Source organism: Loxodonta africana, chromosome 8 (genome assembly GCF_030014295.1).
Source record: "Loxodonta africana isolate mLoxAfr1 chromosome 8, mLoxAfr1.hap2, whole genome shotgun sequence".
Taxonomy (NCBI): Eukaryota; Metazoa; Chordata; class Mammalia; order Proboscidea; family Elephantidae; genus Loxodonta; species Loxodonta africana.
The window spans coordinates 37873769-37886849 of record NC_087349.1 but is presented as its reverse complement, the minus strand read 5'-3'; the positions used below and the strand labels follow the sequence as shown (position 1 = coordinate 37886849).

At 41.1% G+C, this 13081-nt stretch overlaps 2 protein-coding genes across 26 annotated transcripts in view; one reads left to right on the top strand and one right to left on the bottom strand.

Annotated features, from left to right (window-relative positions):
- The window catches only part of IMMP2L (inner mitochondrial membrane peptidase subunit 2), a 1024913-nt gene that overhangs the window by 957507 nt on the left and 54325 nt on the right, over positions 1 to 13081 (bottom strand). For 3 of the 25 annotated variants that reach the window (XM_064289806.1, XM_064289807.1, XM_064289805.1), the window contains exon 2: positions 3350 to 3422. The exons of 19 other annotated variants lie outside the window; for them this stretch is intronic. The gene's annotated coding sequence lies outside the window, so the exon portion shown is untranslated. Of the gene's footprint in view, positions 1 to 3349; positions 3760 to 3941; positions 3998 to 13081 lie in introns of those variants that run through there. 3 more of the 25 variants (XM_003407215.4, XM_023544546.2, XM_023544545.2) reach the window with 3 other exon arrangements.
- LOC111749738 (uncharacterized) lies at positions 2766 to 13059 on the top strand. The gene is made up of 3 exons (XM_064289826.1): positions 2766 to 5010; positions 5972 to 6039; positions 10173 to 13059. The coding sequence occupies exon 1, from the start codon at positions 3644 to 3646 to the stop codon at positions 4154 to 4156; it is 513 nt and encodes a 170-aa protein (XP_064145896.1). The 5' UTR covers positions 2766 to 3643; the 3' UTR covers positions 4157 to 5010; positions 5972 to 6039; positions 10173 to 13059.

The following is a 13081-nucleotide window of genomic DNA, read 5'->3' as shown; positions in this document are numbered from 1 at the left end:
CATCTACTGACAAAATGTACTCCTCAGCAAAGTGAAACCAGCTGTCTGCTGTGAAATCAGATGTCTGGATTTGTCTTCCTCAGCTTCCACGGCAGGATTAGATACACTAAATACACAGCTTAGCTGTATATTAAACCTACAACTTGGCAAAATCATGACAGTTTGGACATGAAGCATCAGCATTTTTATTATAATTCTTATAAGCCCAAGACATTTCTGAAATAGAAATCCTAAGTTTAAGCACTTGGCTAAATGCGGTAGTATGTCTTTCTCACTTTGGGAACAATGTCAGAGCCTTTTAAACACGTTATAGAAAACTTTTCCCTTCATTTTTCAAACTGACACTCTTCAGGTAGGGCTGTGGAATGATCTGAAATTCTAGGACCAGACATAGGTGATCCCTGTGAAAATGCAAATACCCAGGGGGCCTTGCACCTGAAGGAAAGAGAGCACTAGATTGCTTTTCACAATCAAACAGAAAGTGATGGATGTCCATACAAAGAAACAGGGAGGGAGACGAACACTGCGTTATCTATATGCCAGGCACTGTGTTGTTTACACATTCTTTGATATACACTCATTGTTCTATTGTAACAGATGAGAAATTAAGGAGCAAAGTGACAAAGCTAATAAAATAAGAGCCAGGATTCAAGCCAAGCCTACAGACTATAAAGTTCACGCTACTTCTACAGGAAGATTTCGGGCAGGGCGTAGGGGGAGGCCAAATGGCCAAGACTATGAAGGTAAAAGACAAAAATATACTTCACAATTTTACCAATTAGCAGTGTGTGTGTGTGTGTGTGTGTGTGTGTGTGTGTGTCGTGGGGGGGCAAAAAGGTGAAGTAAACATAGTCATCTCTGAGAATGGAGAATTTTTACTTTCTACCTTTTACATCCCTGTAATATTTGATTTTATATACCTTTGTTTTGACATTATATAAATTTTATAACCTTAACAACATAAAAGAACTTGTTTCTGCTTTGTAAAAAAAAAAAAAATGTTACACATACAGAAACCAGTGCAAGTGAACAGTTTACTTTGGTATTGATTTTCCTAAGTACATCATTCTTAACATTCTCCATGTTTTCTAATACCAGGTCCTTCTTCAAGTTTATGGAAGAATTCAAAATGTTATCCTCATCTAATTAATCTATCAGTACAATATACTTACTACATTGGGATATAACTACAACAGTATTCATTATATGACACAAATCATCATGTTAGGGCATCCCTGAAAGTTTATCACTACAAGTACCAGAAAGGCCCAATAATAACACCATTGTCCCCCAACAATTTGTAGACCTGAAAACCATTAAGATCAGTAGTATATAAAGAAACAAGGCAAATACCACAGAGGACTAAAGGACCAAATGAACCAGAGACTCCACCAGGCGGAGACCAAAAGAACTAGATGGTGCCTGGCTACCACCAATGACTGCCCTTACAGAGGACACAACAGAGTCCTGGACAGAACAGGAGAAAAATGTAGAACAGAACTCAAATTCACATAGAAAGACCAGATTCAATGGTCTGACATGGACTAGAGGAACCCCTGAACACCCTGGACACACTGTTAACTCAGAAATGAAACCATTCCCAAAGTCCACTCTTCAGACAAAGATCAGACAGGACTATAAAACAAAAAATAATGCATGTGAGGAATGTGCTTCTTAGTTCAATCAGATATATGAGACCAAATGGGCAGCTCCTATACAAAAGCAAGATGAGAAGGCAGGAAGGGACAGGAACTGGTTGAGTGGACAAAGGGAACCCGGGGTGGAAAGAAGGAGTGTGCTGTCAAATTGTGGGGATTGCAACTAATGTTACAAAAGAGTATGTGTATAAATTTTTGAATGAGAAATTAACTTGAGCTGTAAACTTTCACCTAAAGCACAATAAATAAAACAAGTACAGTCCCTACCAAAAAAAAAAAAAAAATCAGTAGTATAGGGAAGGTCTTGTACCCAAAACCCATTACTGTTGAGTCAATTTTGACTCACAGGACCCTACAGGACAGAGTAGAACTGCCCCATAGGGTTTCCTAGGCTGTAACCTTTACTGAAGCAGACTGCCACATCTTTCTCACCACAGCGTAGCTGGTGGCTTCAAACCGCCGACCTTGTGTCTAGCTTAACCACTGCACCACCAGGGCTCCTTTCCTGTACATTAACACAAAAGTATTCAGAAAGCTGGTGAAAGGCCTTCCCCAAAATGTCCATGTCCAACCTAGTCTGATCCTTCTCAACACCCTACTTATACCAAAGTGCCCAATACTTGGTAGGAAAGAGAAAATAAGTATCCATTGAAACAATGAATGAGCCCATCCTCAACAAACAATTGTTTCCTGAACTTTCATAAAGTAAATTATGTAGTCACCTGCCACTTCAGTACAAAAGAATAAAAAACAGGCAGGTATAGAACACAACAGCCAATACAAAGATGGTCACAGAGGGCACTTCTAGTCATCCTATGTCAGAATCCAAGAATGCGGTTTACTACATTCTTGCTTGTAGCTAATCTGAATTTTAACTAATTTAAAACATTTGCTTATACGTGAAAAATAGATACGTTAAGGGGCTCCCAACCTTCTGTAAGGACATTTCCCCAGTATGCGGGCTGGGGAAGCGTGTGCATTTGGAAAACTGATGGTAAAGTCCCAGAAGAGAATGGATGAAGAGGACCACACTGAAATCACAGTAACCTCTAAGGACTCCAGTGGACTATTTGATGGTACCTTTTCAGAAGTGAATGAAAGGTTTGGGAGAGGGTATCAAAGGGAACGCCAATAGAAAAGGGCCCAGCCTGGTCATTCTCCACCCCCCCACACCCAAAGAAAAAAAAATTTTATAAGCTAGAGAAAAGATCCCACTAAAAAAAAAAAAAGAAATTTTTTTTTTTTATCACCATTAACTTTCTGCTTTGGGCTTCCAAAGGATTTTTACAGGGGTCCCATTTTAAAAAGTAAAGAACCAGGTCCATGATTCTTTACTACTTTGGTCTCAGGGATTAGTCAGAGCTAGCTAACAAAAGACGGCCTGAGACAGACAACTGCAGGACCGGGGTTCCAAATGGAAAGGGGTGAAGGGCAACAACAGTTTTCCAGCAGGTCAAGTGGCTAAAACGGATCTATGACCAAACTGTCAAACTCCCAGCCAACTCTACAGACTCTGTAAGCCAGAACAACGCTTGGGCTTTGGGGCTGGGACCCTGAAAGTGAGCCTCAGGTTCCTGAAAAAAAAAGGCTGAACTTAGCCCCAAGTTACCCAGGGGCAGTTTGGGATCTAGACCGTCTCTTTCTTAGGATTAAGTCCTAGCTCCTTACACCCCTGATCATTCCTTACTTACCCTTTCTCCCGCTCTTCCTCGGTGAGAAGGGGTAAGAGGTTATTTTGTGCCCTCGCCCAATTTGGCCAAAACCCTAAAAGTGAAAAACGACAGACACGTGTTTTAAAATAGTGTTGTGTTAAAGCCTTGTGCACTTCCACTTTCTGCCCAACACTTCAGGCGGAAAGCAGCCCGGCCCCACAGCGCTCCCTCCCGGCCAGGGCTTGGGGCCGGAGGTGACCCCGTCGGGGGACAAAGAGAAGGGGCGCTCTAGGGACAACCGCTCTGCAGGGAGGAGCGGGTGGGCTCTAGGCAATGCTCTCTGCCGCTAGGACGCCGGTGCCCGCTCCAGTCAACCGCGGGGCGGCGGCAGGGCGGCCGGCTCTGGGCGCACATAAACACGCGCACGCACACATGCTCGCGGCCGCCGTGGGCACCACAGTACCGGCGGCCGAGAAGCCCTCCGCCTCCCAACAACCCCCGCCCCGCCTCGGGCCGCCTCCACAGGAAGGTCGAGGGCGCAAGGGACCACCCGTGTTATCGGCGGCGCGCCCGACCTCCCCCGTACAGCCTCACTGCCCCCCACCCACAGCCGGGCGGCCGCCCTCCGCACCCGCTGCGCAGCTCGGCTCAGCTCGGGGGGAAGTCCCTGCGTGGGCACCGCCCACCGCCGGCGGCAAGCCCCACCCCCGGCGGAAAAATCGGCGCGGGAACGCCTGCCCCGGTTGGGTCCAAAACCTGGCGTGGATCCCCAACGAATCGAAACTAACGTTCGTTAATATATGCGTTCAGCACCGCCTCCGGGCTCGCTACCTTATCAATGGCTGAGAGGACAACAAAGAGCTTGAGATGTATACAACTGTGTGCAGCCGTATTTACGGGTCAGGAAACCGAGGTACCTGTGCTTAATCAAGTGCGCAGGCCTCAGTAGTGGCAAAGGATGTCACTAGATCTGTTCTCTCCTGATTTCTGCGTCCTGTTGGGTTTTTTCTACCAACTCGCGTACAGGAAGACTATTCACTAGGCAAGCCAAAAGAAATAATCTAGGATAGGTGGTTTACTCTGGAGGAACTAGAATTTCATACTTCAGCGTTTGCCTTCAGATAGTACAAACTCTTAACTAGGTCATTATAATCTGCCTAGAAAGTGGAACCTAGAAGCTTCCAACAGATATGAAATACTGTTTCTTGTTTGTTTAGCCCTCCGCAAGTTACATTTCTTGTTATTTCTGTCTTCATTCTCCTTTTGGATACTGCCAAGGGACTCAGCGTTTTCAAATCACTTCGTACTAATGTAAAAACCAGGTGCTCTGGCACTGTGTTCAGAGTCAATTCTAAAGGTTTAAGAACCTACTCAGAGACTTAACCTGCTAACGAGACTCCAAGAGTCTCTTAAGGAGAACAAAATCACTCTCCTGTAAAGGAAATATGTGCCCCTTTTGTAAAGTTTCTTAGTTGTCCCTGAAATAATTGCTGTGAGGTGGGTTATTTTCTGCCAGTGCCTAAGAGCTTAATTCCAAGAGCACATAGCAGACTGGACCACCCATCAAAGAGCAGCCAGTGCTTATCTGTAAGTTGGACCCACCCCTCTTGGTACTGACCCACATGAAACAAATGGGAGTTCCTGACCACTAGGAGCTGACAGCCTGGGATGGACTCTGTGTTGCTAAACAGCAAAGACAGGTATGTGCGCTTTTTATTCTGATGCAAAGTAAGTAAACAGCAAAAAAGTTCAATTTGACCTGACTTTGTCACTCAGAGTCATCAAATGTGCTTAAACTGAGGTAAAACCTTCACAATACCCCATTCTCTTCAAATTCATCAAGTTCTAAATTGAATATCTGGCTTTATGTGTTGCATTGAAATATAATGAGTTGTCTTCTTACATTAAAGCAGCTCTCTATTCAGCATTAATGTTGAAAAATGAATCACATATTCCTAATGCACAAAATTAAATTATGGCTAGGCATCATGTCTAATATTCAGAGAAGTATTTAAGCCAAATTAACTTGAAACAAGTTTACAAATTCTTGGGATACATTCATATTATATAGTCCTAGCCATACGTAAGGAGCCCTGGTGGCACAGCGGTTAAGCGTTTGGCTCTGCAGGAGGAATGTGGTAGTCTGCTTCCATAAAGATTTATAGCCTTGAAAATCCTATGGGACAGTTCTAATCTGTCCTTTAAGGTTGCTATGAGTAGAAATTGACTCCACAGCAATGGGTAATGTTCTCTGTTAATTTTTTCCTATTATCAGGTAGAGAACATTTTTATGTTATTGAAATTATATGCTCTTGTCATATGCCACTATTTATTATTAATTTTTTTTTTACAGAAAACCTCTGAAACTTCAGTATAATCCTATCATAAAAAACAATTCACTACTTATTATTATGGTCACTCATCATTATTTAAAAGCATGTATTCAAAAATGTTATAAAAATGCAGGATAGCTTATGATTTAAGAATTCTCAGGAATTCCCCCCCCCCCGCCCCCGAATCCTAAAGATACCTGTCAGGGATTTGAAGACACTATAAAACTGTAAATGCTGGCTGATTGCCTTATTAATAAAGTCCTTTTTTTTTTTTTTTTTTGATGATCAAGCCTTAATTTTTTTCTCTCTCTCCAACTCTTATGTCCAGACTTACATGATTATTCCTGGCACGCTCATGCAGGGAAATCTTACAATCAGCCTGAAGAAAAGGCTCAGGTGAGAATTTGATAGCTATCTTCATAAACTTCAAGGGCTGTCCTGGACAAGAGAGATTGCACTTATTCTGTGTAACCCAAAAGAATAGAATTAGGATAAATGAGATGGGGTTACAGGAACGGAAGTTTTGGCTTCTCATATGTATATGCTTTCGAGCAACTAGAGAGGTCTGAAAAGAGAAGAGGCTGCCTCAAAAACTACTGATTTCCTGTCAAGGATAAAAGCTGGACAACCACTTATTGGGGATAATATCAAAGGGACTATTAAGAGTCTATGATTCTATCTCTGTTATCTCATTTTATTTTCCTAGTGAGCTAGATAAGATATGTAGTATTGAAATTCCCGTTTATGGATGAGAATAATGAAATTCAGAGTATATATTGTTGGTCAATTCTAATAACAACTTGAACAAGCCTAAGCATAAATGAATTATATGATTCTGTGGTATTTAACAGAAACCCTGGTAGCGAAGTGCTATGGCTGCTAACCAAAGGGTGGGCAGTTCAGATAACACCAGGTGATCCTTGGAAACTCTTTGGGGTAGTTCTACTCTGCCCTATGGGTTCGCTATGAGTCAGAATCAACTAGACAGCAATGGGTTTTTGTTGTTTTTTTTTTTTTTTTTTGGTTTGGTAGTATTTAACAGAACCTAAAGACAGCATAATGCATCTGGACTCTAGCAAGGAACGGAAATCAGGACCTAGACGGCCACCAGAACTCTATTCTCTTGACTGTTTCCTCTGAACAAATGCTTTGTTCTCTATTTCTTCAGATGTATGTTCTGTGCTTCCCCTGCTGCATGATACTAACCAAAACCAAACCCACTGCAGTTGAGATTCCAACTCATAGCAACCCTATAGACAGTGTAGAACTGCCCCATAGGGTTTCCAGGGAGCAGCGGCTTAGTGGTTTCAAACTGCCGACCTTTTGCTTAGCAGCCGAGCTCTTAACCACTGCACCACCAGGGCTCCAACTGCATGATAACCAAACCAAACCCACTTCCGTCGAGTCGATTCCAACTCATAGCAACCCTGTAGGACAGAGTAGAACTACCCCATAGAGTTTCCAGGGAGCACCTTGATTCGAACTGCCGACCTTTTGGTTAGCAGTCCTAGCACTTAACCACTACGCCACCAGGGTTTCCAACTGCATAATAGGCAGATGTAACCTTCCTGGTTTACATCTCCATCATTCAGGAGGCCAGTCAGAATGACTGGTGACCTCAGTTCTTTTGAACTTTAAGATGACAATTAATCACATTATTCCCTCTTCTGGATTCTAAGCCAATTGAGATACAGCTACAGTGAAACTGAATTAAAATATAGCTTGGCCTTGAGTCTGAAGTGGAATTTTCTACAATTTTCCCTTGAATTGAATTTACCCAATCACAGGCAGATTATCAAGCAACTTCATTTCTTCCACCATAGAAGCAGGCCTGACCTGGAGAGCTTATCGCATGGGGAAGGCATCCAGGAGGTGATAAAACTCATAGATAACTGAAAATTATTCTTAAAATATTTTAATGATCTCACTGAGAAATTTTGGACAACTACTGAGTTTACAGGGAACAGAGTCCATGCAAGACTACTTGCAGTTCTGACACTAATTGTAAGTTTGAGGGGGTTCCCCAAATCACCCTCAGATTTGATAATTTCCTAGAAGAATTCACAGAACTCACTGAAAACTATTATACTCATGGTTATGGTTTATTACAGGGAAAAGGTATAGATGAAAATCAGAAAAGGGAAGAACATAGGGCAGAGTTCATAGAAGGGACCAAAAGCAAAGCTTTTGTTGTCCTCTTCCCATGGAGTTACGAATGCATTACTTCTTGGTATCAATATATAACAACATGCATGGAGTCACAGAAGCTCACCAAGCCTTTGGTGTCCAGAGTTTTTATTAGGGCTCAATTACGTACTGCACACATGGCTGACCATCAGCCCCTATCCCCTCCTGGAGGTTGAGTTGAGACCTTCGATGTCTAGTCCCTTCTGGAGGCAGAACTGATGCCAAGTGGCCCAAAACCTTCATCGTAAATCACATTGTTAGACTGCCCAGATAAACAAAGATACTCTTATCAGGCATGACATCCCAAGGGCCTAGAGATTACCTCCCTCTAGCCAAGGGCAAAGACCAGACCTCTCTTTGAGTAAGGTTAATTCTTTATTACACGCTCCGCCACGTAATATAAAATAAAGCTGTGTGACTTGAATGAGCCCAAGAGATAGAAAGGGCCACATAAACCAGAGAATCCATCATCTTGAGACTGGAAGAATTAGATGGTACCCGGCTACAACCGATGACTGCTGTGACAGGGAACACAACAGAGAATCCCTGATGGAGTGGGAGAACAGTGGGATGCAGACCTCAAATTCTGGTAAAAAGACCAGACTTAATGGTCTGACTGACACTGGAGGGACCCCAGAGGTCATGGCCTGTGGACCCTCTGTTAGCCCAAGACTGGAACCATTCCTGAAGCTAACTTTTCAGACAGGAATTGGACTGGACTATAAGACAGAAAATGATACTGATGAGGAGTGAGCTTCTTGGCTCAAGTAGACACATGAGACTGTGTGGGCAGCTACTGTCTGGAGGCAAGATGAGAAGGCAAAGGAGGACAGGAGCTGGTTGAATAGACATGAGGAACACAGGATGGAGAGGAGGAGTGTGCTGACACATTAGGGGGAGAGTAACTAGGGTTACATAGCAAGGTGTGTATAAGTTTTTGTATGAGAGACTGAGTTGATTTGTAAACTTTCACTAAAAGCACAATAAATTAAAAAAAAAGTGTGATTTGAGTTTTATCTTCTTTTGTTGACCTGTTTGATTTCTGTAGAGGAGATAATTTTTTAAATGAGCAAAAGGTGAAAGTGAAAACAAAAAAGAAAGAAAGTTATTTAGATAAACCAAACCTGTTGCCGTCAGGTCGATTCCAGCTCATAGCGACCCTATAGGACAGAGTAGAACTGCCCCAGAGAGTTTCCAAAGAGCACCTGGTGGATTTGAACTGCCGACCTTTTGGTTAGCAGCCGTAGTACTTACCCATTACGCCACCAGAAAAAAAAAAGGCTTCCAGTTATTTAGACATCAGTCCCAAATAAGAGTTATTTATTTTTATTTTACTTATGTACAGCTAAGATTAGATTAAAATCTCCAAGTAACTCAGATTAGCCCTGAATTTAAGTAACCAAAATTAGCTAGAATTTGAAACAAACTGAAGACTCCTAGACTTTGGATGATGTGAATGAGTCTATGAGAACTCCATAAAGGTTTCTCCTGTGCTTCCATTAGCAATGACAGGGATGGGCCATAAGGACTAATGTTTAAATGCTTAAGAATGCAAGTTTCAATACTTTTGAAAAAAACAATCAGTTCTTTTAAAATTAATTGACAAGTCATTGTGTACTTGGAATATACAGATCATTTTGTACTTATAATACACCGGCTTCTTGTAGTAATAAGCCAGACAACATCTATCTTTCTGATAGATAGGCTAAAAGAGGTTTGTAAAAGAAATGGGAAAGATGATTAGCAATCTTATTTGTCTCCCTGAGATAGCAGTTGATGGGAAGTGGAAACTCAGACAAGCATCAGTGACGGAAACAAATACATTTTACTCTTCACTTGATGGTTGCACAGTGTCTGTAATTCAGTTTCCAAGTAAGAGTCACACAGGTACAGTAAACTTCCATGAAATTATAGAATATTATTACTGAAAGGGACCTTGATGTACTGATCAGCCATTGCTGTGTAACAAACCAACCCAAACTCAGTGACTTAAAACAATAATCATTTATTTTTGTTCACATGGTCTGCAGGTCAGCTGTGGGGGTTAGCTGATCTAGTCCAGGTTCGACTGGGGTTATAACATTCCATGTGTCATTCATTTTCCTTGGACTACAAACAAAAGTAATAATAATGTTTTCTTGCAGACTTACTATGTCCCACTTATTGAAGGTTTACTGTGTACCAGGCTCTATGCTAAATATTCTATATACTGTTGTGGGTCCTAACCCCCTGTGAATGTGACTTTATTTGGAAATAGGGTCTTTGCAGATGTAATCAAGTTAAGATGCAGTCATACCAGATTATGATGGGTCCTAATCCAATGTGTCTGTTCTCCTTATAAGAAGAAGAGAAGAGATGCAAAGACGGACACACAAGGAGAAGGCCACATGACGACAGGCAGATTGGAGTAACACGTCTACAAGTCAAGGAAAGCCAAGGACTGCCGGAAATCATCAGAAGCTAAGAGAAAGGCATGGAATAGATCCTTCCCTAGCATTTTCAGAGGGAACATGGCCCATGCTTACATCTTGACTTTGGACTTCTAACCTCCAGAGCTGTGAGAGAATAAGTTTCCACTGTTTTATACCACCCAGCTTCTGGAAATTTGTTACGGCAGTCCCAGAAAACTAATACACGTATATTAGTTCATTTACTCTTCATAAAAACACTATGAGGTACGTACAATTATTATCCTAATATTAGAGATGAGAAAACTAAGAAGAAACTTTCTCAAGGTCATGAAGTTAGTAAATGATGGGCCTGGAACACACAAACTCAAGTTTACCTGGCACCAAGTCTTGCATTCTTAACCCCTTGGCTATATTCTGCTTTATTAAATATACAATTCCATTTTCAGAGAGTTCTAGCTGCTAAAAAAAAATTGCTCTTTTTGTATTCAGTGAAAATTATTTTCCCTGTAACTTTCAATCACCGATCTTAATTTGGCCCTCGAACACACATGAGATAAACATATTTCATAAATTAGATCGTATTGTAAAAGTGCCTGACAAACAGCATGTGTTCAACAAAGATTAATCTAAATCATCCTCATAACAGACATACCAGTCATTGATAAAGTACTCAACTAGCCAGGGCCAGCACTAATTATAGTCTCACCCAGTTTGCACTTCTCCCGTTTTATATAGAAAACTATCAGACAAGGATAAACACAAAGTCCAGATATCCTATGGATATAACACACTTCCTTAATCTACCAGCCTACTGACTTTGTCAAAAAAGGCAATGAGCACTAGATTAAATAAGCAACAGACAATTTTAGAATTCTCTTTGTGGGAAGAAGTACGGGAGCCCATTAAATAATACTGTTCAAAATTACTAAGTGTACATTTTATTAATAGGCAATTAGATAGAACCTAGTGTTATGGATTGAATTGTTTTTCAAAAAAATATGTGTTGGAATTCTAACCCCTATACCTCCAGATGTAATCCTGTTTTCAAATAGGGTTTTCTTTTTATGTTAATGAGGCAATGTCAGTATGCAATGTGTCCCTGACCTAATGAATTCTGAGTTGTAAGGAACAGCATAGACATAGATGAGAAGCACAAAGGGAAGAGGGGGGTGCGGACAGATGCCACTCAAGGATCACCAAGGAATGTCAGGGATGCAGAAGCTGAGACAAGGACCTTCCTCCAGAGCTCACAGAAAGGAAGCATTCCCTTATAAAGGCTGCCCTGAATTCACACTTCTAGCCTCCTAAATTGTGAGAAAATAAATTCTTGTCCTTTAAAGCCACCCATTTGTGGTATTTCTGTTGCAGCATCACTAGACAACTAAGACATCTAGTAAATGTTAACTTACCCTACACATGGAAAAAAATGAATTTGTTGAAAGGTAGTGTTGCTTCTACTGAAAGTTTACCTAAAGGTGTGAGAAAACTAAATTTATAATCACTATTGAGGATTATAACAGGGTTGTTAAAGGATGATCATTAAAATGGTGGTATACAAATATTAAAGGAACATGTGTCAAAGATTTTGTTTAACTTATTAATTAATGAGGGAACCAGTAAGATCTTACAACCTGTTCAAAGAAGAATCAGAAAAGCAGACTAGGCAGTCAAAAATATTGAAGTGAATTTGTTAGTAGATATAAAAAATAGATCCTATAGGAATTAAATTATAATGTTCAGAATCATCTTTTCTACAGAGAGAAAATCAACTGTATGTCTATGACAAAATTCATTTGGATTTTTGTAGACAAGAATAATACACATTTGACTATTAGTTTTCTACAATTTATAGAGTTTGTAGAATAGCTCTCTTAAGGACAGCCAAAGGCACAGGCCAGAAAGGAATCAGATAACCTGGAAACGTCCACCAAACAGTACCCAACATTCCATTGACAAGACACCCAGCAATTATACCTGTGTTAGTCATCTAGTGCTACTGTAACAGAAATAATACAAGCGGATGGCTTTAACAAAGAGTTTATTCTCTCACAGCCCAGTAGGCTAGAAGTCTGAATTTAGGGTGCCAGCTCCAGGGAAAGCCTTTCTCTCTCTCCCTCTCTCTCTCTCCCTCCCTCCCTCTCTCTCTCCCTCCCTCTCCCTCCCTATTCCTCTCTCTCTCCCCCTCTCCCCCTCCCTCCCCCTCCCTCTCCCTTCCTCTCTCTCTCAGCTCTGGAGGAAGGTCCTTGTCATCACTCTTCCCTTGGTCTGGGAGCATCTCAGCACAGGAACCTCAGGTCTAAAGGACATGCCCTGCTCCCGGCACTGCTTTCTTAGTGGTATGAAGTTCCCATGTCTCTCTGCTTGCTTCTCTCTTTTATATCTCAAAAGAGATTGGCTTAAGACACTATCTAATCTTGTAGATCTCATCAATATAACTGCCACTAATCCATCTCATTATATCGTAGTGATACAATTTATAACACATAGGGAAATCACATCAGATGACAAAATGGTAGACAGTCATACAATACAGGGAATCATGACCTAGCCAAGTTGACAGATATCTATGGGGAGGCACAATTCAATCCATGACAGTACCCATTTCAAAATCTTTCACAGTTCTTCCTGACTGACAGGGTTTCTAGAAGGACATCAAGAAGAAAAACTGGGAAAACCTTAAGTGCAAGTTTATAGTGTTTCAAATATTTTATAATTTTTTTAAAGCAATATATTAGAATCTATAAGACAAGGGAAAATTATGAAATTATATTCTTAGATTCTTCATCACATTCTTCAAATATGCCCATTAATCATTATGGAGAAGGTCAGGTAACTGGAGG